The 24,372-nt window shown below is 45.0% G+C and overlaps 1 protein-coding gene across 4 annotated transcripts in view; it reads left to right on the top strand.

Moving 5' to 3' along the window:
• LOC147019200 (RNA helicase MOV-10-like) overlaps window positions 1-24,372 on the top strand; it is a 132,130-nt gene that overhangs the window by 63,088 nt on the left and 44,670 nt on the right. For all 4 annotated transcript variants that reach the window (XM_085899526.1, XM_085899525.1, XM_085899528.1 and 1 more), the window contains 3 exons: window positions 5,251-5,407; window positions 6,024-6,178; window positions 11,155-11,331. In XM_085899526.1, the coding sequence (XP_085755652.1) occupies window positions 5,251-5,407; window positions 6,024-6,178; window positions 11,155-11,331 (489 nt within the window). The remainder of the gene's footprint in view (window positions 1-5,250; window positions 5,408-6,023; window positions 6,179-11,154; window positions 11,332-24,372) is intronic.

Here is a 24,372-nt window from a genome sequence, read left to right as displayed (position 1 = left end):
TTTTTTTTAACGCTGTGCGGTGTATAAACACGTTTGGGTTTTATTTCTATCTTGTGAATATTACTTTACGCGTGCACATGAGAGAATAGGAAACAACAAAAACAACACAATACCCTGGCAATTGTGAATCCGTGTCGTTGCCTATGACCATTTTGCTTCCGTTTTTGTTTTGCTTCTGGTTTTTTTTTTTTTGTTTCCGGTTTTTTTCATGGGGAATGATGCATGCTGGGAGATCATGACCGGAAGTGTTTATTTATTTATTCAATTATTTTTTTTGCCAAAGTTAATTTTATACTTCCGAAAGTGATTTTTTAATGACCGGAAGTGTTTATTTAGTATTTAACATAACCGGGAGTGATTTTGAAACTCTTTCCGGAACTTTTAATTTATTTTTTTTCTTGACCAGAAGTGATCGTTTATTTATTTATTTATTCAATTATTTTTTCCCAAAGTTAATTTTAATAAAGATATCTCCCGCATCATCAAAAAATATTTTTAAATCGTGATTTACATTATTTGATCGCTGATCCCGAATCCAGGCTGAAGTAACCGGAAATTGCGTCAAAATCATCATCTGTGCGGCGCTTACACGTACCACGTAACGGTATAGTTGGCAAGTATACAGTTGTGAACAAGTTTTATGTAAAGTCAGAAGCGAATGTAAGAAGAATTCTACGTTCGCTTCTAGGCTTTGCCTATTCCATATTAACAACGTTAAACATTTCCAAATCTTATTTAATATGAAATAATGTTCCCTTAATTGTGACAAGTGATGCTTTTGATGGTTAATTCAATGGTTGACAAGGCCTTGAATTTAGGGTTCGAAGGTCCCAAGCCACCGCCTTATCCACTAAGCTAACACCAGGCTTATCTATGTTATTAAATTGTCTAAATACTTGTTTCAGTTGATTTGGCAGATTTTTTGGATATGTATCGCTTTTGGAATGGTTCTGTCCACTGTCCATTTCCCTCCACCCCCCTCCCCCTCCCGATTCCTGGCTGGTTTGGTCGAGTCCATTTTCGATTTCTTTCGATTTACTTTCGATTTCTCTTCCAAATAATATGATTAATGTTCAATATATTTTTAAATTTTGGGTTGCGTGCACTAGCCCAGAGATGAAGTAACTTCCTCGCGTTAGAATCACCATCATAGCTTCAGCAGTTATTGAGAAAGGTCAGGCGACAGTTTTTCATTGTTTTGAGAGGGGAAGAACTACAAGAAGTACAAATTGGCGATTTAGCGATCTCCCGATTTGCTACTTTCGCGATGTATTCTGGTGTCTTTTTAAGTATTGGTAGTTCAGAAAACGCTCGAGAATAAGAGTTATGGCTTTTAAATGCTTTTGACTTCACTCCATAGAAGTTTATGAGCATATCATGTGTACATATTTGAATGGACGGCCATTTTTTCCCCGTATCATCCCTCTATAGTCTATACAGAGGACTACCATACTCCATGATACTCCTACCCAACTTAAATTATCTATATGTGGAATTCAAACATGACATCACTGAACCCCAGTAGTCAACACAAGAGAGCAAGTTATTTATTTAATCAGCAAACTGAATTCCAAATCGAATTCCAGTCGGATAAATATTCATTTAATCAATATAATTGTCTCTATTCATTGAACCTGCATTGCAGCTCTGTTATGCTTGCTTCCTTTTTATGTTGATAATTAATTTCCTTGTTATAATGTAAACAGTATGTATGGAAAAACAATACTCCCTATCATAGTGCAAGTAATAGGCAGAAATTAATTTATGTGCTAATCCCATATTGGGTTGCATGGAAAATCTAGCGGACTCGCTCATGGCCTGCACTCGGTTAATCTGCCTGCCCCCACCCGGTCTGGTCTCCATGTGATTCCAGTCCACACTTCATGGTTGGGCTCTTTTAGTCTGGCAGATATGTGAAAAAAATGTGCCTTTAGTGATACAAGCATGAAATTTGGCACACTGCGAGGGCAGTATCTTACAAAGATTTTTGGATATAGGGACATTCCAGATTCTTCCCAGAGCCAAAATGGCGGCCATTTTACAAAATAGCCGATTTTGTGTTGTACAAGGAGGATACATGTGGATACAACTATATTTAAGAAGCATACCAGTGGTTTTATTTAACTAAATATAGATTCTAGCAAATAAGAAATATCAAATAAAGGTGACAAAGCGTGAATAAACCATTTATTTGGTCATTTTTTGGTGCATTTTTGCACTTTTGGACGGTTTTCTGCAACAAACTCTTCAAAAAACTGTTATCAAGCACCATGGACTGTTGTTCATTTAACACTCTTGAACTCAGAGGAAGTGCTTCTGTTTGATCCTAACATCAACTTACAGAGTCAAAATTATACAGTGGAACCTCTAGATCCAGGTAACAGAGTCTACTATGATGCATGGATACATGTGTACATGTTACATAATTATCATCTGTGATCTCTCTTGTCCCAGTTCTACTCTCTTGTACACTCCCCACCACAGTGACATAGAGCTGTGCACTGGAGTGCAGCCTTGACACACTTGCACTGTCCTCTGCATCCCTTTTTGCAGCCACACCTGAGTAGATGCCGACATGCCTCAGTTGCCTCTGGGAGGGTTGTCCAGTATACGTCCCAGCCATTATCGGTGTGAACCCACCCCCAGTCACTGGGCGATGGGAGCTCTGGTGTGGACACCATCATCTGGCCCCAACAGGAGCCGGCTTGGTAGGTAGCTCTCTTGATGTGCTGTTTCAGGGCTTCACGAGTTGGTGGGAGAGCATCTATTGATCTGCCATTCTGGGTGAACAGATGCTTGCGACACTCATTGACATGTTCCTGGCTACTGGTGCGATCATAGAGCACAACAACAAAACGCTCCAGTGCATCCATGTGGTCATCTACGGCTGAAGGAGTTGGCGTGGCAGCCAAGGCAAAGAATGCTGCAGTGACATCAGTGACCTCATCACAGGCTTTCCAGGTTTCCCATACTTTTTTCTTCCCCCTGCCTCCGAAGCTTGAAATGGTGTCACATCCAGTGAGGGCATGGAAGAATGGCAAACCTCAACACTTGTTAGGACCCAGTGCCACAGACATCTCATGAACTGCCAAGAACCTGAAGTTCTTGAACCTGCTCTTGGATCGTGGGACCATTCAGGTTCATAGCAACTCGTGCCACGAGAGAATTTGGCACGGATTGTTCTTGGCAGAGGGCGTCAAATGATCCACCAAAGGCTGTCTTCATCTTCAACATGTCTCTTCGGACTATGTTCGCGGCTCTAGCAAGATGAACACCATCACTATCAGCATCGTGTTCACAGGCCTTGTGAAGGGCTGATCCGATGTCCTCGTTGAAAGCTAGCAGAACATCTCGGCCAGGCTTGTGCTCCTCCATGTCCGGAAAATATGTCATGATCCGGTGCTTGAGTTTGGTCGAGTGAACACGTCCAGTCAAGACTGTTCCAAGCTGTTTCAGCCGGTTGTTGTACAGACTTGTTAGGTCTGCCAGCTTGAACGCTGGTGCCACAAGAGCGTCCATGCGGGCATCATCGATGTAGGACACCAGTTCTCCGAGAGCGATGCCATGATTGATATCATCCTGGTCATCCAAGGTTCTCTTTGTGTCCCTTGCTTTGTTATAGAGGGAAACCAGACACTTCACATGGTACAGGGCGTCTTTGCGCCATCATATCTCCAGCACTCAGTTTAGCAATAAGTGGCTTGTCTTCTAGTTTCAGAGCACATTTCCTGACTCGTCTGTCCAGGTCAAAGGTAGAAGCTTTGCGCAAAAACTCGTTACCTGCTGGCTTATCACAAAAGAAACACGTTTCGAGCAGTGACTCTGTGCGGTCCACACTCTGACGGGTATACTTTCGTGTCACGCCTTCGGTATCCCCACTGGTTGTTTTCCTCTTCTCTGCCCGAATCAATTGAGTTTTTTTGTATTGTAGTCTGCACGAATCATGCCACTTAGCCCTGTGGTGCTGGAAGGTGGACTCAATACCCTCACCATCGTCCAAGTGGGACATGTGGAGAGATTTTTGCAAGCAGTCGATCTCACTGAACCTGAGGAGGTTGTCTGCCAGAGTCTGGTATCCAGACCCTCCTGTGCTTCGCTTGGAGTCAGCTGGACAATGAAGAGGCTCAGTGGTGTCCATCTGACACAGCACACATAGGTTCCAGTCTGTCTGGTTAATTGATGTAACAGATGTACTTGGCCCTCGCTGCTCGAGGTCTAATAGTTTGAATTGCTTGGTCATTGTCTTGATCCACCACCAATCAGTCACTGTAAAATTGGGAAGAACCACCACCAGGCAGGGGATTAGTCTTTGGGTACACTACAGTGGAGTTATCACCTGAAAACAGAATAGCAGAGTTAAAATGTTTTCAACTACGAACCCCAGCCCAGAGGAGATGCATATATACACAATGGCGATCTTGCGTGATTGTCACTCGATGTCCCCAATAGGCCACCATACATTATTTCTTTGCGCTGGACAGGACCATGTTAAACCCAAATCAATATGAACACACCATTGTAGTTTGAACATTTCTATTATGCAATCATGAAAATTAATACAGTGAGTACATCAATATCGATTTCGCAAATTTATGCATTTAATCGCGACATTGCCAGCTACCAGTATGTAATTAATAATGAAAATATTAATGGAGTCTAAGTTCCTTTCACCAAATTTGATTTTTGATCTATTTATATTTCCAGAAACAATATTCAGGTAACATTCACATGCATGATCATATTGCAGAGCTCTTGTTCCAGCCATGCATTGTTGCGATGGTAAACTGTTATCTGTGTCCCTCATAGACCACCGTAGATGCATTTTTAGTCAAATATGAAGTAGATAATGAAGCATGTGCATACTAGTTGATACTAATCATATTATACTCACTACATTGTGTTTTGCACCAAGCACATATGACTTTTCTGACCTTGTAGGCAGAATTTGTTATTCGTGGCAGCCATTTTGTAAAATGGCCACCATTTTGACCCTCGGGGTAATCTGGAATGTCCCTATATCCAAAATGTTTCCTAAGGGTATGCTATGACTGTGTACCAAATTTCATGCTTGTATCATCAAAGGCACAAAACTACCAGAATATTTCACATATCTGCCGGACTATTTATCTCCTTATGGACAACATTAAAATACTACATTGGTATTAAAATACTACCAAAACATCCCTCGCCCCCTTCCCCTCGAAATATCAGCAGTGATAACCAATCGCTGCTTGTCATTGTCTTACCTAGAGGCGAGTTGGCTGCTTCATTGACCTTTGAAAACTACTGCTCAAAGTTCCAATTGCTTCTACACCTGGAGGAGGCACAGATGAAGGACGATATCCTTCAGTATTCCTGTGAGGATGTAACCATGATTATGGCTGACCATGGACTATTAAAGATGGAGGTGAGGGATTCCACAGGTATGAGATGAGTTGAATTTTTATTTAAATACAGAGTGATACGAGTTATAAGTGAACAAATATAAGCAAATAATGGGATTGCTTAAAATCTGTGGAATCTAAAGCTCTCAACATTGTTGGAATCCCCTGTGATGAGGCTGAAAAACAAGGCTTGTTGCTCTCACATTGCAGACAAGTCAGTGGCCTCTTTGTATTGAATATGTGATATTTCCTGGGATTACTCTGCTCTCTCAGCTGTCCAACCCTCCCCAGTCCCTCCAAGATGTATGCCTGCGACGACTAAACCCCTTCTGGTTCAACTCCAAAAATCTCTGCTTTCGACACACCTCCATGATATTGTTGCTTTTTTCACCTGTTTCTGGAACTACCTACTTGAGACAGTTCAACTGGACTCTTCTCTCCATCCCCATCCCTATCCATAGTAATCTTTACTACCCTCATTATCCATACCTCACCCAACCCTCTAACTTGTTGGTTACTATTCCCTCCTCTCTCTCATTCTGCTCTTGTGTCCGTTACCTCTGTCAACTCGCTTTTACATGAAATAAGGGATTGCTTGACTCTTACTCATCCCATCGGTGCTTTTTTTTCATATGGTAGGTGTTCAATGTGGCAGAAAGACGTCCATCAGTACTTCGAGGGGACTGTGTTGAGGTCATTAAGAGTGCTGACAGAAACAAGTTTTCTCGCCGTCGCTTTCGTGGTTACGTCCATCATGTGGAGTTGGATGTGCTGAAGATCAGCTTTCATGAAAGGTGCAGTGGGTTTGGTGTGATGTGGATTCTCTCCAGAACCTCGTAGAATCATTGTAGGATTCTTCCTCGTAGCTCCTGGTAAACCTCGTAGTGATCGTTGTTGGATTCTTCCTGGTTGATTGTGGAATACTATTTAACTTGCAGGGTTTAAACGTCGAGCCAATTCGGTTTTAAAATTCCGTTATGTAATCACAGACACCGATAACCAATGTCCACAGACAAGTCTTTGCTTTGAGAACAATTTATTTCTAATTCTATCTCACCGTACACTTCACACCCTCGTTCCCCCCTCAATGAACCTTTCCCTCATATATATACATTTTGAGAGTGGAGAGGGTTTTTGATAGCATATAGGCGAAAGTGCAGTTTTTATCAGATCGGTCACCTTGTACTGGCAAAGAATTAAACAAATGTCCAAAGTGGCAAAGAAAGACAATATTATAAGTAGGTCTTAGTTCTCAACAATTAAATAAAGAAACAGTAGAGGGAAAAACAACCACTTTGACCTCGTCAGACTGAGGCAAGGACCATTTGTCAAATAAAGAGGAATATTTTCCCCAACAGGTGCTAAATGTTGGAATTGTTTCCACCATTTAATTTTATGCTAGTAACTTACAGTAGATGGTAGCCCAATTGATTAATCCTTTGTTGTTGTTTTTTAGGATAAACAAGGAAAAAAAGACATAAAATGTCATTGCCCCATTGTTTTTGTAATTTTGCGGCATGGAGTTGAAGGGCGAGCTCAAATATATTTACAACTAAAATGGTGGCCAATCAAACAGTCGGCCATCTTTGATAAGATCGCAAAATAAAGTTAGGTGCAAGTGTTTGCCATTGCGTACCAAATCGGACCATGCATGTCCGAGAAATGGTTGGGGACATGTTTAAGTAACAAAATAGCCACCAGTCGCCCACCTTTGATATGATCTTGAAATAAAATGACGTTCTTTTGTAAGCCGTCATTCATTGTTTGTTTGCCAAGTTTGAACAAGATCGGTAAATGCATGTCCGAGAAATGGTTAAGGACCTGCTCAACATCAGGTTTTTTTCTAACCAAAATGGCCACCAGTCGGCCATCTTGCATCTGAACTCGGGGAAAAAAATGACATGCATATGTAAGCCTTCATTTATTATCTGTGTGCCACGTTTGAACAAGATCGGTAAATGCATGTCCGAGAAATAGTTGAAGACGTGTTCAATACCGGGGTTTTTTGGGGGGGGTTCTTAACAACTAAAATGGCTGCCAGTCTACCAGTCGGCCATCTTTGATCATGTCACAAAATAAAGTGAAGTGCACGTGTGTGCCATCATGTACTTGCTTGTGCCAAGTTTGCACAAAATCAGGCCATGCATGTCTGAGAAATGGTTGAAGACACATTTAAGTAACAAAATGAGTGCCAGTCAGTCAGCCATCTTGTATCTGAACTCGAAAAAAAATGATGTGCATATGTCAGCCATCATTCGTTATCTGTGTGGCAAGTTTGAACAACATCGGTAAATGCAGGTCCGAGAAATGGTTGAGGACGTGTTCAGCATCAGTGTTTGTTTTTACAAGTACAATGGCCGCCACTCAGCCATCTTTGAATGCTTTGCGAAACAAAATGATGTGCATATGTATACCATTATGTGTTGTCTTTGTGCCAAGTACGAATAAAATCGGTCTCTACATGTCCGAGATATGAGTAGGGGAATTTTGTTGGTACTGGTGTCGGGGCGTGATCACCCTTTACTAAGGCATGAAGACGTCGATGTACTTGAGAGAAAATTGTTTATTATATATCAATACATGCGGCCGCACGGAGAGCAGCAAACACCAGGAACACCATTTTAGCAATTGAGGTAACCCGGAGAGTGCTCCACTCGAATGGTTGAATCACTCCCTCATATATATGCGATTTTATCTCCAGCAAATTCCAATGCACAATTCCTTTCTTTCATCACAGGACCAGCTGGATTACCAGCTGGCTAATGTTCTGGCGATATATATCAAACCGATTTGTTTTTAGCTATTGGCGTGATTTAAAAAAAATTCAATTCGTTCTACAGGTCACAATTCTTAACCGATTTGGATGAAATTTTAACAGCTGATAGAAATCCACAGTGCAAAAAGATGTGTCACTTTTGGTGATGTTCAAGATCAGGATCTGGATTCTGCATCACTTTATATTATCGCCCATTATAAACCAATCGGTAATTTTGTGAATTACACATGGCTATTTCTCAAACAGTTTTGCACTTATTATATTGAAACTTATACTGTCTATTTATGCATGTAATATTAACATGTGTACAAAGTTTGATCGAAATTGACCCAAGGTCAAGGTCAGGGTCACCCAAAACATGAAAAACACACATATAAAATACATATTTTTGTTTTACAACATATTTCAAACCTGATAACGGGATCGTAAAGCTGGTTGAAAAGCAATGTTCCGAGGTATTTTCAAATATTTTCTACGATCAGAATGAAGGCAACAAGCACCGATGATAAGTTGTTGAATGTCACATGGTGGTTTTAAATGAGTTGTGAAAATTTTCAATCTGCTGCCGTTACAATGACAACGCGCGCCTGATAATTGTTATTTGTGACGTCGCGTCATTTTATTAATGTACAAACAAATAAACACCACACATTCCATGACATTACAGCTTGGACCACCACACGGAAAGGTCAACTAATTCGCCAAGTGTCGTGCTAAGCACTATTTTTCATTTGTCTGTTTATTTGTATGTCTGTTTGTCCGCACGGAACTATAGTGTTTTTGTCTGCAACCGCTTGACAGATTGAGACGAAATTTTCACCATTGGTGCGACTACTCATGTAGAATGTTTTAATGATAATTATGACATCATGGCCATGTGGTCTGGCAGCCATATTGGAAAAACTTTGGACCTCTGTATCTCTGAAACCGCACCAAGGAAAAAATTGAAACTTAGCACATAGCAAGTACTCCTCGTGGGAAATGAGTGATTTTTTTTATAACATCATAGGGGCCCTCGTTATGACGTCATAATTGCATATGTAGAACGCCACATCCGATCAGTATGAAAATTTTTGAGGGTCATCTTGGGATAAATTGTTCCACAGAAAAAAATTTAATGATGTCATCGTACATGTGATTTGGCAGCCATATTGATTTTATAAAAAAAAACCTTCAAAAGTCTTCTTCTCTGAAGTGGCTGAACAAATCGAGGTGAAACTTTACACGTATGATCGCCTGTCCATGAGGAACAAAAGGTTCACATATATGATATCATAGGTCACATGGTTTGGCATCCATATTGGATTTATCCTAAGACCTATAAAAATACACCACTCAAAATAAGTCTTGGTGAGGGTGTGCAATCTCTGATTGCTCTTTTCCTTGTTCTCCTTGTTGTCCTTGTTGAAGTTAATTGAGGTTCTGCCATGACATCTCTCATCCTTCAGACAGGCAGGCTGCAGTCTCTTCTTGGTGATGACCTGAATGTCCCAAATTATTCAAGATGCTACTAGCTCTGACAGGCAGGCAGCAGTTCAGAAGCGAGGTCCGACTAGGTAGTTTGAGTGTGGGGAAAGAGGTCGAGGTGGGACGGTAGAACGGATGAAGAAAAGAATGGACGTTAAGAGCAGGGGTTGGAAGATTATTAGTTGGGGAAGTGTCGGGGCAATGTCATCGCAGAGTACAAATAGAGGATGAAGGCCAGGTATGAGCAACTTGGCGAAGAAGTGGAAAGTTTGGAGGAGTGGAAGAGGTATGGAGAGGTGTTTTGGGGAATTGCAGAAGTGTTGTGTGGAAGGATGTCAGGAAAGGGTGCATCGTCAAGGCATAGAAACCAGATATGGTGGATGGAGGAGGTCGCGAATGCAGTTGGTGAAAAGGAGGTTTGGAAGAGGATAGTGAAGATGAAGGATAGAGGGAGTCAACTACATGCAGGGTTGATGCACCTGTATGGGCAAAAGAAGAAAGCAGCAAGGAGAGCTGTGGATAATGTGTGGAATGATATGCAGGAGCAGGTGCAAAATATTTAAGAAGAGGATGGTGGGAAGAGGATGATTTATAAACTGGCTCATGACAGGGATGAGGAGAGTAAGGACATGGAGGGGGGTTAGGGGTGGGAGGGTGGTAATTAAGGATGGGTGGGAGGCTTGTGACAGCAGGTCAGTGTTGATGGTGTGGGGAAGATATTTTGGGGAGCTGTTGAACCGGAGAGGGGGCGGCGGCGAGCTGGAGCGACCATGTTATGGAGAGGGGAAAGTGGAGATCACTGAGGAAGAGGTGTGGATGGCATTGAATAGGATGAAGAAGGGAAGTTCTCCAGACATTGACGAGATGTCTATAGAGATGATAATTGTGCAGCGGGAGAAATTGGAGTCAGTTGGACGAAGAGGCTGTTGAATGTATGAGAGAGGGTTTAGTTCTGGAAGATTGAACGATGATTTTTTTCTATAACCTTTCTCACCCCCCCCCCACTTCCAACCACCACCCCAATCACTCCTCCTTCCAAATTTTCAGTTTTCCCTGACAGAGTTTCCTTCTGTATTCATCTTGTCCACCACATGCATCTCCTGCCCCTTAATCCTCACCACACACATTGTTTGTCCAACTCTGCTCTTTGTGTCTCCCCCCTCTCTCAACTGTTCATTTTATCTTGTTGTGTACTAATACTATCTCTTCCACGAGCCTTGACTATGCATACAAAAACCAATTGAGTAGGTTGATGGTTGACTTTATAAAGCCACATTGCTGCATTGCCCTCAATGGAGTGCATTTGATTCCCTTTGAGGCTCGGTGGAAATTTCTGCACTCTTGTAATGGATGGTGATCTATCCAGGATTATAATGCGAGCCTTGAAGCATTCACGACTCGTGAGTCGCCCGACTGTCTGTTTATACCAGCATTGGCTAAATGTGACAATATCCATAGTAGTGTGGCCTAAAAACTTTCAGTTGGTAGTTCGTGAATCTGACAACAGCCTTTCTAACCCTTACCCAGGTTGCTGAATGAGTTCATAGACAAAATGACCTTCGATGTGACCTTTAACTTCAATCGGCTACCTCTCATGCTCGAGCATCGCTCGGTTGACTTGCTCAAAAAGGATGGACTTGTTGACTTTGTCTTCCCAACAGAATCACATGGCAGCTCTTTCATGGACTCTTCATCCAGACTTTTGTGAGTGATCAACATTTAAAACTTATCTGTTATGTGTTGGAAAAAGTTCTACAAACGACATATCCTCAATAGTTCAAGTCATGCCAACCATTAGTAGAATTTTAAAAAATTTAAAATATATATATTTCAAGGTTTTATAGAAAATGTAGGGATGGCTCACCATGTCAAAATGAAAAACAATGGAGGGATACTTACATAATAACAAAAATAAATGCGAATACATCATTTCTCTCCAACAACACCGCAGCACCACGTGTGGCATCCCTGTTTCATAATTTCATTCTGAACAATTGTTGTTGTTTTTTAACTCGTACTGAATCGTTTTGGATGGGATTCAAAACCCTTAACCCGACTAGTACGATTCCTTTTTGCTTGAAAATGAGGTGCCAGCAAGGCGTTCTTCTCTTCAGCAGCTGGGCAATTTAATTTAAGCATTGGAGATGCCAGTCTTCGTTATATCTATTTCAGTGAGATAAAAGCACATAACAATGAGTAAGATACAATTCTACTTTACTTGGAAATTCATCTATATTTCTATGGAGGTCAAAAGACTCGAGAAAAGTGAAATTTTACTGACAGTCAATTTGACTCCAGAACAAAGTAAAATCTTATTTCATACTGTGTTCAATTAAAAGCAACAAGTGAATATAATTGAGAAAACATGAATATAATTGTTTTTTTTCTTCCACAACAGTCAACAAAATTTTTCTGAAATAAAATTGCAAATATTGACTTTATAAACTGCATTACTCTGCTGTAACACACACATATATATATATATATATATATATATATATATATATATATATATATATATATATATATATATATATATATATATATATATATATATGTATGTATGTACGTTACGTTGTTCAACTACCATTAGCAAAGCAATGGGTACAATGCTCGTTTTATCGAAATTAGGGAAGATGTCAACAACATTATGATTACGTATCAATATCATTTGATCACCTACATGAGAATAGGTCATATAATAAGTCTTCTTGGGGAAGATGAAAACCAGTCCTCCAACACAAAGATAAAGGTATCTAACCTCGGATAGAAAGTGTGCCCTGCTTTAGCTCATTAGTCCTGGGTGTATTCCCGGTTACTAGCTTCTATATCCTGAACATTTTCTTCTCCAATTCACTCTCCTTGTTTCCAAAAAAATTGGAACAAACAAACAAACAAACAAACAAACAAAAAAATCTTTATATTTCACTCCGTAATGATTCTAATTTGTATTGAATTTCCTAGGTGCTCCTGGTTCTACATCCCCCCCCCACCCCCAACCACTCTTTTCTCCAAACGGAGTCATTATAAGCTCGCCTGTTCGAACAACAGAGAGCTATAGCGATACCCCCGGCGTGAGCGTGAAAATGTTAGTTTTTTTGTGCAAGTTATTTCTTTTCTAATGTTTTTATCTACCACACTATTTTTAACTGATTACAATATACAAATACATATATTGCTTTAAAATTATTTGGATCAGACTTCACTGCAATGCTTTATAAAAAATATTATTAGACAAGTCTTTTAAAAACGATAAATGTATAAACAGGCGAGCATTGGGTGGCTTTGACACCAACTCTCTGGTTAAATATAATGATAATACAAATATAAATGGTACATCTTCTTTAAAAAAAAAAAAACATTTGAAGAATGCATTTCAACCCTTGTATCTCTTTCAGAAGCGCTGTGCATATTCTTCTTCTCCACCACAATATATGTCTCTTCTTCTTCAAGAGGGTTATTTTTCTGAGGTGTTTGTCTGCTTTGCACCTCATCTATAAACCTTCCCCTCTCCCCCTCCCCCACCCCCCACCCACCCTTGCATTCTCCTCATCCTCACTCCCCCCACCACGGCTTATACTGCACAGCATTTAACAACCGTTCTAATCTCCTGTTCCATGATCTTTATCTCCGTTTGATAAAGTTGGGGATATGGAATTGGACAAAAGCAGGCACCCCCACCCCCTCAAAGCTTCATGTCCCCCCCCCCCAACTTTCTGCCTCCCTCCTCGCCCTACCCTCTAAATGCTTCCTCCTCACCCCACCCTTAGATGCTTCACACTCACCTCTTCCTCTAAAACCTTCCCCTGCACCCTACACACTCAGACCTTCCCCCACATCCCACAAACTAAAACCTTCCCCCGCATCCCACACACTCAAACCTTCCCCTGCACCTCACACACTCAAACCTTCCCCGCACCTCACACACTCAAACCTTCCCCCGCACCTCACACACTCAAACCTTCCCCTGCACCCTACACACTCAAACCTTCCCTCCACACCCCACACACTCAAGCCTTCCCCCTCACCCCACACACTCAAACCTTCCCCGCATCTCACACACTTGAACCTTCCCCTGCACCCCACACACTCAAATCTTCCCCCGCACCCCACACACTCAAACCTTCCCCACACCTCACACACTCAAACCTTCCCCTGCACCCCACACACTCAAATCTTCCCCCGCACCCCACACACTCAAACCTTCCCCTGCACCCTACACACTCAAACCTTCCCTCCACACCCCACACACTCAAGCCTTCCCCGTCACCCCACACACTCAAACCTTCCCCCGCATCTCACACACTCAAACCTTCCCCTGCACCCCACATACTCAAATCTTCCCCCGCACCCCACACACTCAAACCTTCCCCCACACCCCACACTCAAACCATCCCCTGCAACACACACACTCAAACCTTCCCCCGCACCCCACACACTCAAACCTTCCCCACATCCCACACACTCGAACCTTCCCCCACACCCCACACACTAAACCCTTCCCCTCACCCCACACACTCAAGCCTTCCCCCACATCCCACACACTAAAACCTTCCCCCGCATCCCACACACTCAAACCTTCCCCTGCACCCTACACACTCAAACCTTCCCCCACACCCCAGACATTAAGCCTTCCCCCTCACCCCACACACTGAAACCTTCCCCCCACACCCCACACACTCAAGCCTTCTCCCTCACCCACACACTCAAACCTTCCCCTTCACCTCACACACTCAAACCTTCCCCCGCACCCCACACACTCAAACCTTCCCCGCACCCCACACACTCAAACCTTCCCCGCACCCCACACACTCAAACCTTCCCCGCACCCCACACACTCAAACCTTCCCCGCACCCCACACACTCAAACCATCCCCTGCAACACACACACACACACACACACACACACACACACTCAAACCTTCCCCTGCAACCCACACACTCAAACCTTCCACCGCACCCCACACACTCAAACCTTCCCCGCACCCCACACACTCAAACCATCCCCTGCAACACACACACACACACACACACACACACACACACACACACACACACACACACTAAAACCTTCCACCGCACCCCACACACTCAAACCTTCCCCCTCACCCCACACACTCAAGCCTTCCCCCTCACCACACACACTCAAACCTTCCCCCGCACCCCACACACTCAAATCTTCCCCCGCACCCCACACACTCAAACGTTCCCCCGCACCCCACACACGCAAACCAGCGCCTGCAACACACACACGCAAACCGTCCCCTGCAGCCCACATGCTCAAACCTTCCCCCGCGCCTCACACACTCAAACCTTCCCCCGCACCCCACACACTCAAAGCTTCCACCACACCCCACACACTCAAACCTTCCCCCGCACCCCACACACTCAAACCATCAGATGCAACACACACACACACACACACACTCAAACCTTCCCCTGCAACCGACACACTCAAACTTTCCCCCGCAACCCACACACTCAAACCTTCCCCCGCACCCCACGCACTCAAACCTTCCCCCGCACCCCACACACTCAAACCTTCCCCTCACCCCACACACTCAAACCTTCCCCCACACCTCACACACTCAAACCTTCCCCTCACCCCACACACTCAAGCCTTCCCCCTCACCCCACACTCAAACATTCCCCTGCAACACACACACTCAAACCTTCCCCTGCAACCCATACACTCAAACCTTCCCCCGCATCCCACACATTCAAACCTTCCCCTGCAGCCCACACACTCAAACCTTCCCCCTGCACCCGACATACTCAAACCTTCCCCCACATCCCACACACTCAAACCTTCCCCACACCCCACACACTGAAGCCTTCCCCCTCACCCCACACATTCAAACCTTCCCCCGCACCTCACACACTCAAACCTTCCCCTGCATCCCACACACTCAAGCCTTCCCCCACATCCCACACACTAAAACCTTCCCCCGCATCCCAGACACTCAAACCTTCCCCTGCACTCCACACACTCGAACCTTCCCCCACACCCCACACACTCAAGCCTTCCCACTCACCCACACACTCAAACCTTCCCCCGCACCTCACACACTCAAACCTTCCCCTGCACCCCACACACTCAAATCTTCCCCCGCACCCCACACACTCAAACCTTCCCCTGCACCCTACACACTCAAACCTTCCCTCCACACCCTACACACTCAAGCCTTCCCCGCACCCCACACACTCAAACCATCCCCTGCAACACACACACACTCAAACCTTCCCCTGCAACCCACACACTCAAACCTTCCCCTGCAACCCACACACTCAAACCTTCCCCTGCAACCCACACACTCAAATCTTCCCCCACATCCCACACACTAAAACCTTCCCCCGCATCCCACACACTCAAACCTTCCCCTGCACCCTACATACTCAAACCTTCCCACACACTCAAACCTTCCCCTGCACCCCACACACCCAAGCCTTCCCCCACATCCCACACACTAAAACCTTCCCCCGCATCCCACACACTCAAACCTTCCCCTGCACCCTACACACTCGAACCTTCCCCCCACACCCCACACACTAAAACCTTCCCCCGCACCCCACACACTAAAACCTTCCCCCGCATCCCACACACTCAAACCTTCCCCTGCACCCTACACACTCGAACCTTCCCCCACACCCCACACACTCAAGCCTTCCCCTCACCCACACACTCAAACCTTCCCCCGCACCTCATACACTCAAACCTTCCCCTGCACCCCACACACTCAAATCTTCCCCCCCACCCCCCACCCTCAAACCTTCCCCTGCACCCTTCACACCCAAACCTTCCTTCCACACCCCCCCCACTCAAGCCTTCCCCGCACCCCACTCACTCAAACCTTCCCCCGCACCCCACACACTCAAACCATCCCCTGCAACACACACTCACACTCACACTCACACACACACACACACACACACACACTCTTTCCATCCCCTGCAACCCACACACTCAAAACTTCCCCTGCAACCCACACTCTCTAACCTTCCCCTGCATCCCACACACTCACACCTTCCCCTGCAACACACACACACACACTCAAACCATCCCCTGCAACACACACACACACTCAAACCTTCCCCTGCAACCCACACACTCAAACCGTCCCCTGCAACCCACACACTCAAACCTTCCCTGCAACCCACACACTCAAACCTTCCCCTGCACCCCACACACTCAAACCTTCCCCCTCACCCCACACACTCAAACCTTCCCCTCCCCCTCACACTCAAGCCTTCCCCTCACCCCACACACTCAAACCTTCCCCGCACCCCACACACTCAAACCTTCCCCCGCACCCCACACACTCAAACCTTCCCCGCACCCCTCACACTCAAACCGTCCCCCGCACCCCACACACTCAAACAATCCCCTGCAACACACACACACACACACTCAAACCTTCCCCTGCAACCCACACACTCAAACCTTCCCCGCACCCCACACACTCAAACCTTCCCCTGCAACCCACACACCCAAGCCTTCCCCCACATCGCACACACTAAAACCTTCCCCCGCATCCCACACACTCAAACCTTCCCCTGCACCCTACACACTCGAACCTTCCCCCACACCACACAAACTGAAACCTTTCCACACACCCCACACACTCAAATCTTCATCCACACCCCTTACACTCAAACCTTCCCCTGCACCCCACACACTCAAATCTTCCCCCGCACCCCACACACTCAAACCTTCCCCTGCACCCTACACACTCAAACCTTCCTTCCACACCCCACACACTCAAGCCTTCCCCCGCACCCCACTCACTCAAACCTTCCCCCGCACCCCACACACTCAAACCATCCCCTGCAACACACACACACACACACTCAAACCTTCCCCTGCAACCCACACACTCAAACCTTCCCCTGCAACCCACACACTCAAACCTTCCCCTGCAACCCACTCACGCAAACCTTCCGCCGCACCCCACACACTCAAACCATCCCCTGCAACACACACACACTCAAACCTTCCCCTGCAACCCACACACTCAAACCTTCCCCTGCAACCCACACACTCAAACCTTCCCCTGCAACCCACACACTCAAACCTTCCCCTGCACCCCACACACTCAAATCTTCCCCCGCACCCCACACACTCAAACCTTCCCCTGCACCCTACACACTCAAACCTTCCTTCCACACCCCACACACTCAAGCCTTCCCCGCACCCCACTCACTCAAACCTTCCCCCGCACCCCACACACTCAAACCATCCCCTGCAACACACACACACACACACACACACACACACTCAAACCTTCCCCTGCAACCCACACACTCAAACCATCCCCTGCAACACACACACACACACACACACACACACACACACACACACACACACACACACACACACACACACACACACACACACACTCAAACCTTCCCTGCAACCCACACACTCAAACCTTCCCCTGCAACCCACACACTCAAACCTTCCCTGCAACCCACACACTCAAACCTTCCCCTGCACCCCACACACTCAAACCTTCCCCCTCACCCCACACACTCAAACCTTCCCCTCCCCCTCACACTCAAGCCTTCCCCTCACCCCACACACTCAAACTTTCCCCTGCACCCCACACATTCAAACCTTCCCCCGCACCCCACACATCCAATCCTACCCCCGCACCCCACACACTCAAGCCTTCCCCCGCACCCCACTCACTCAAACCTTCCCCCGCACCCCACACACTCAAACCATCCCCTGCAACACACACACACACACACACACACTCAAACCTTCCCCTGCCCCCCACACACTCAAACCTTCCCTGCAACCCACACACTCAAACCTTCCCCTGCAACCCACACACTCAAACCTTCCCCTGCACCCCACACACTCAAACCTTCCCCTCACCCCACACACTCAAACCTTCCTCCCCCTCACACTCAAGCCTTCCCCCTCACCCCACTCACTCAAACTATCCCCTGCACCCCACACACTCAAACCTTCCCCCGCACCCCACACATTCAAACCTTCCCCCGCACCCCACACATTCAAACCTTCCCCCACACCCCTCACACCCAAACATTCCCCTGCAACACACACACACACACACACACACACACACACACACACACACTCAAACCTTCCCCCGCACCTCACACACTTAAACCTTCCCCCGCACCTCACACTCAAACCATCCCCCGCAACACACACTCAAACCTTCCCCTGCAACCCACACACTCAAACCTTCCCCTGCAACCCACACACTCAAACCTTCCCCTGCAACCCACACACTCAAACCTTCCCCTGCAACCCACACACTCAAACCTTCCCCTGCAACCCACACACTCAAACCTTCCCCTGCAACCCACACACTAAAACCCTCCACCTCATCCCACCTCCCAAAGGTGTTCACCTTGCCCCTTCAAAACCTTCCCCCATCCTGCACCATCCCAACACCTCCTCTTCTCATCTCTCACTGTAAGAACCTCAAACATCCAGTCTCCCCTCTAACCTCACAGATCTCTCAATCCAGGACCCTGCTGATAAACCAGACATATGTTCAATAAAATCCTTCCTCCCACAGGATTCCTTTGTGTCTCACCTCGGTTATTGTCTCCCCTGATTTGATCGGCATGAACCACGCCCCACTGGTGGAGTTGCACTTTACATCAAAAACTCGACTTCTCACTGCCCTTCTGTTGACTTTGCATCTCCCAACCCCCAGGAGTACATCAACCTGTGACTTCCTCTCTGCTCCCTCCTCACATTCATATGTGTGTTGTTCCGTCCTCCCAACAGCCAACTCGATACACAGTGGCCTGCAAAAGTATTCACCCCCTCCAAAGTTTTCACATTTTGATGCCACCTGAGCTTATTTCATGATGCTTTCAAATCAAACTTAATATTTTGTCTTCACAAACTACTCCAAAGTGATAAAACTCAAAAATGAAGATAAAATGTGAATAAATTTGATTAACAAAGAAAACCAGATGATTCTCAGTTACATAAGTATTCAAATCCTTCACATAATTAACCCTAAATAACTTCAGGAGCAAATTTTGTTTGAAAAGTTTCAAAATAAGTGTAATAGGTTTCACCTGTATGCAATCAGTGGTTTAACTTAAACATTAAGCTCCAACACTTAAAGAAGGAGTTTTAAGGTACAACTTACTTACTTGGTCAACCAACAAGGCAAACATGAAGTAATTTGGTTCACTTTGTTTGTCTCTGTCTACAGATGTCAGTCTATATGATCGAGGAACTACTTGATTTTAAATTTTGTCAGTCAGACATGAAGTGGTGAAGAAGCACCATTCAGGAGAGGGTTATAAGAAGATTTCAAAATCGCTCATTATCCCTTTGAGTGCGGTGAAATCCATCATTAACAAGTGGAAGATGTATCATACCAGCCAGACTCTACCCAGATCAGGTCCCCCATTCAAAGTCAGCAACTGGGCAAGCAGGAAACTGGTTTGGGATGTCACTGTAAATCCAACAATGACTTTGAAAGATACTCAAGGCTCGATGTCCGAGATGGGGGTCAGTGTTGATCAATCAACAATATCCAATTCCCTTCACAAAACTGGCAGATGGCAAAAAGGAAACCATTACTGAAAAAGACACATGTAAAAGCTCATATGGAGTTTGGAAAAAAGCATCTTAAAGGTCCCATGACACTCAAAAGTACTGAAATTGCATATATATATATATATATATATATATATATATATATATATATATATATATATATATATATATATATATATATATATATATATATATATATATATATATATATATATATATATATATATATATATATAGTGACGTCCACGGGACTTGAACAGTCCCGCCAACGTAGAATGAGCCAAAACGATGGAGGCGCTTTATTTTTTATAACCCAAAGATGGCGGTTTTAATCGCTCTACAGCAAACGGGACGAGGAAGGTGGCACGAGTCGCTTTTCACTGAGTTAATAATGTTTATTTCTCTAACCAGAAATAATAATAAGACTCGGCAAGAGGAAGGATCCGGGGCGATTTGACGGGATGGTGGTGTGGGTTCGGGCGTGGGGAAAACACAAACAATTCCAATGGATATAGAAATCTCAAACCCTCTAAGGCGCCAGGTACACACACACACACACACACACACACACACACACACACACACACACACACACACACACACACACACACACACACACACACACACACACACACACACACACACACACACACACACAACGTAGCTTGTCCTGGTGGTCAGGCTGGCCCGTGGTGTCGACGCAACAGTCCCTGGATTGGCACCGGACGAGCTGGCGTTGCGCTCGTCAGGTGTCGACCTCCTGGTCTAGGCCCAAGACCGCTCACAGCCACCAGGGAGCCAGTTCTGGCACCAAGATGCGAGCAGGAGAGGGAGGCAGGTCCGCCCGCCGTTCGGTCCCGTACTCCGAGCCAGCAGAACTCCAGAGCCAACCGAGGTGAGGCACGAGGCACAGCGAGGCCACGAGACACGACGAATCGAGGAACGAACCAGCGCAACAAGAGAGCACACTCTGAGACGAACAGCCTCGACCAGACGCTTTCTTTTTATGAATCCTCTTTTACTTTTTTTCCCGAACAGAACCTTTTTATACTCGAGTCCTCGTCACTTCCAATCGAGCCGTTTTATTGGCCCTCCGCCGTCGCCTTCCGCCAATCATGATCACGGGGCGGAGCCATCCGCAGCACTGTCCTGTTACGTCACGGCAAGCCTACAGGGAATACTAAAAGGGTTTACGCAGACACACTTACCCCAACCCGTGACAATTATCATTTCCCCCTTCGGGAACGCCCCTAAAAATTCTGCCGAAATCTATTGAACGGGGCGTAACCCACATGACGTCATCTCCAGAACAACAAAGGTTGCACGTAAATTACTTGGGTGGGTGGTCTACGTGATTCTATTGGCTTCCTGTGTTTCCACATTCGATTGGTCGACTCAAACGCTTCGTTCATTTCTGCTTTAAAAAAAATCAAACATTTGGTTTTGAATAATGGATGGCATGGACTTTGATTTGTCTGGTAGCGACAGTGAGTGTGAGAGAAATGAAGGATTTTCGTCTGAATCAGATGGAGAATTGTCGGATAACGTAGTCGCGGGAGGTGAAGTTCAGGCAGCTGGAAATGAAATACGGCCTTAGCAGTTCGAGCCCGAAGCAGGACAAGCAGAGGAAACTGGCGATGAAATTCCCGGAGTTCATGATTATCGGGAGGACATCGAAGGACGACTTGGCAATAACAACTGGTTAGACTAAATCCTATTCATAATTCAATAATGTAAATTTGACTTGCATACTGTTCGATATCAGAAATATTTTAGTGAGGTGACGTGACCAGCACAGCGCAGCGGGCATGTTGCTCCGCGGCAAATGAATCGCAAGCAAGGCCAGCGCATGTCATCGGCCGTATCTCTCCGCGCATAAAACGAAGCAATCTCGCTGTCCGGATACGATGAAAACTTGTGTGCAGAACACACTTTGCAACACAATTGTCTCGAGTAGTCCGATAAATCTGACGTTCTGTTGCATTTTTATTTATTTTATTCCTACTGTCGTCATGTCGCGCCAGTAGAAAACAATGAAGAAAAGAGAATAATAAAAGAAAGCTACAGCACGTCAGATTTATCGGACTAGTCGGACGGACGACGGATTTATCGGACTAGTCTGGACTCTCGAGTTGACAAGTACCTTGTATTAGCATGCACACAATGTTTCAGTCAATGCGTAAGAGTCCCGAGGCTATGAGGCCGTGTAATAGGACAGATAAATTTGTCTTTCATAGTTGTGCCAACATATTTTTCCCTGTTCATTTATTACAGCATTTTGGCTAAATGTTAATGAATAGCAAGCCAATGGAAGCAGTACCTTCACTTTAGAATAAACCCATGTATGTCGAGTGCAGCCATACCTGGCTTGCATGTACGTGGAATCGTACCTATCCCAGCAGGCTGGTTTCAACGAACAATTCAATAAGCTGCAAAATGTAGGTGCAGGTTTTTCACATTGTTTGATTTTAAAATTACCTCCTTGCACCTTGAAATGATGCAATATTAATCTTTAGTATTTTACTTGTATGTCCCTGTAAGTTTATTTTTTAATGGAAAGGTTCAACAGTCACATTTTATATTTTGTGGACATGGTATAGCCCTTTATTGTGCATACATGTATTGGATTTGTACACGACTACGACAAGGTAGTAAAGGGATAAATAATTGCCTCGTGATTGTTTTGCATACACAGCTCGGAATCAGAATTTCTTTTCCGCGAAATAATCACAGGAATTAAGACGATCAGTGAGATCGCAAACACATGTGCACAATGCATTTGTACATACTTTATACGGCGCGCGACATCGAGTCAATCCACTCTGAGCGAGTCGCGTTCTGGAGATGACGTCAACGGTCACGTGACCTGTGGTTCGCTGAAGTCAACTTTTTTGAGGGGCGGGGCATAGCAAGTTGTGAAAGCACTAGAAATGTTCTAAATATTGGTCTAATTATCCCGTTGTTGATTTAAAAAAAGAAACATGGGTGATTTCTTCACTAGGAAGGTCAAGTTAATATATAAATAACCAGAAACTTTTGAGTGTCATGGGACCTTTAATGGTACTGCAGGCAGGTGTATAACTGTGTCATTGTCAGATGAGACAAAAACTGAAATTTTGGGGGTAAATTCAAAGCGTTACATCTGGCACGAGCCTAACACTGCACATCACCCAGTCAACACCATCCCTACTGTCAAGCATGGGGATGGCAGCATCATGTTATGTGGCTGCTTTTCATCAGCAGGGACTGGCAAGCTTGGCGGGATAGAGGGGATAATGTACGGTGCAAAGTACAGGAGAATCTTTGATGAAAACCTGCTCAAGTCAGCCATGAATCTGAAACTGGGTAGGAGATTCACATTTTAGCAGGACAGTGATCCGAAGCACAGCTAAAGCCACACTGGAGTGGCTGAATAAGAACAAAATAAATGTTCTTGAGTGGTCCAGTCAAAGTCCTGACTTGAACCCAATTGAACATTTATGGTGAGACTTGAACATTGCAGTCCATCGACGATCCACATCAAACTTGGCAGAACTAAAGCAATTTTCACTTGAAGAATGGGCAAAGATTTCACCATCTCATTGTGAAAAGCTGGTGGAGACCTCCCCAAAAAGACTTGAAGCAGTCATTGCTGCAAAAGGTGTTTCCACCAAGTAATGACATCAGGGGCTGAATACTTTTACAACCAGTGAATTTTGAATTGTACACGTTTTTTTTACAGGTGTTCCTGACATGTAACCACCTTCAACAATACCGGTGTTTAGTTTGATCTCTTCAGTTTTGTATAAAAAAGTTCATTTGGAAAAATTGTTTCTGCATCATTCATAATTCATCTAAATGTGGCATTATTGGTAGGGGGTGAACACTTTTACAAGACACTGTAAACCTCTCTCAGACAACATGGACAAACTTTTAACCATTCATCCCAACTCTCCCTTCCTCATATGTGGCAATTTCAATTGTCACCACACAACTTGGCTGGGTGATGGTACTCTTTCTCTCACCACCCATGACACTTCAGCAAAGGACTTCTGAGACTCTATGTCACATGCAATGCAGAACTTTCCAACCCAGATTTCTCCCATTGGTATATCCTCCCTTCTGAACTTGGTGATGACTAACTTTCTCACAAATATCTCCTGCTCTTCCTTTGCTCCAATTGGTTCGTCTGACCATATGCTTGT

Source organism: Eptatretus burgeri, chromosome 10 (genome assembly GCF_056783735.1).
Source record: "Eptatretus burgeri isolate ZD-2024b chromosome 10, Ebu_testis_v1, whole genome shotgun sequence".
NCBI classification, from domain to species: domain Eukaryota; kingdom Metazoa; phylum Chordata; class Myxini; order Myxiniformes; family Myxinidae; genus Eptatretus; species Eptatretus burgeri.
This window is presented reverse-complemented; position numbering and strand designations above follow the sequence as displayed.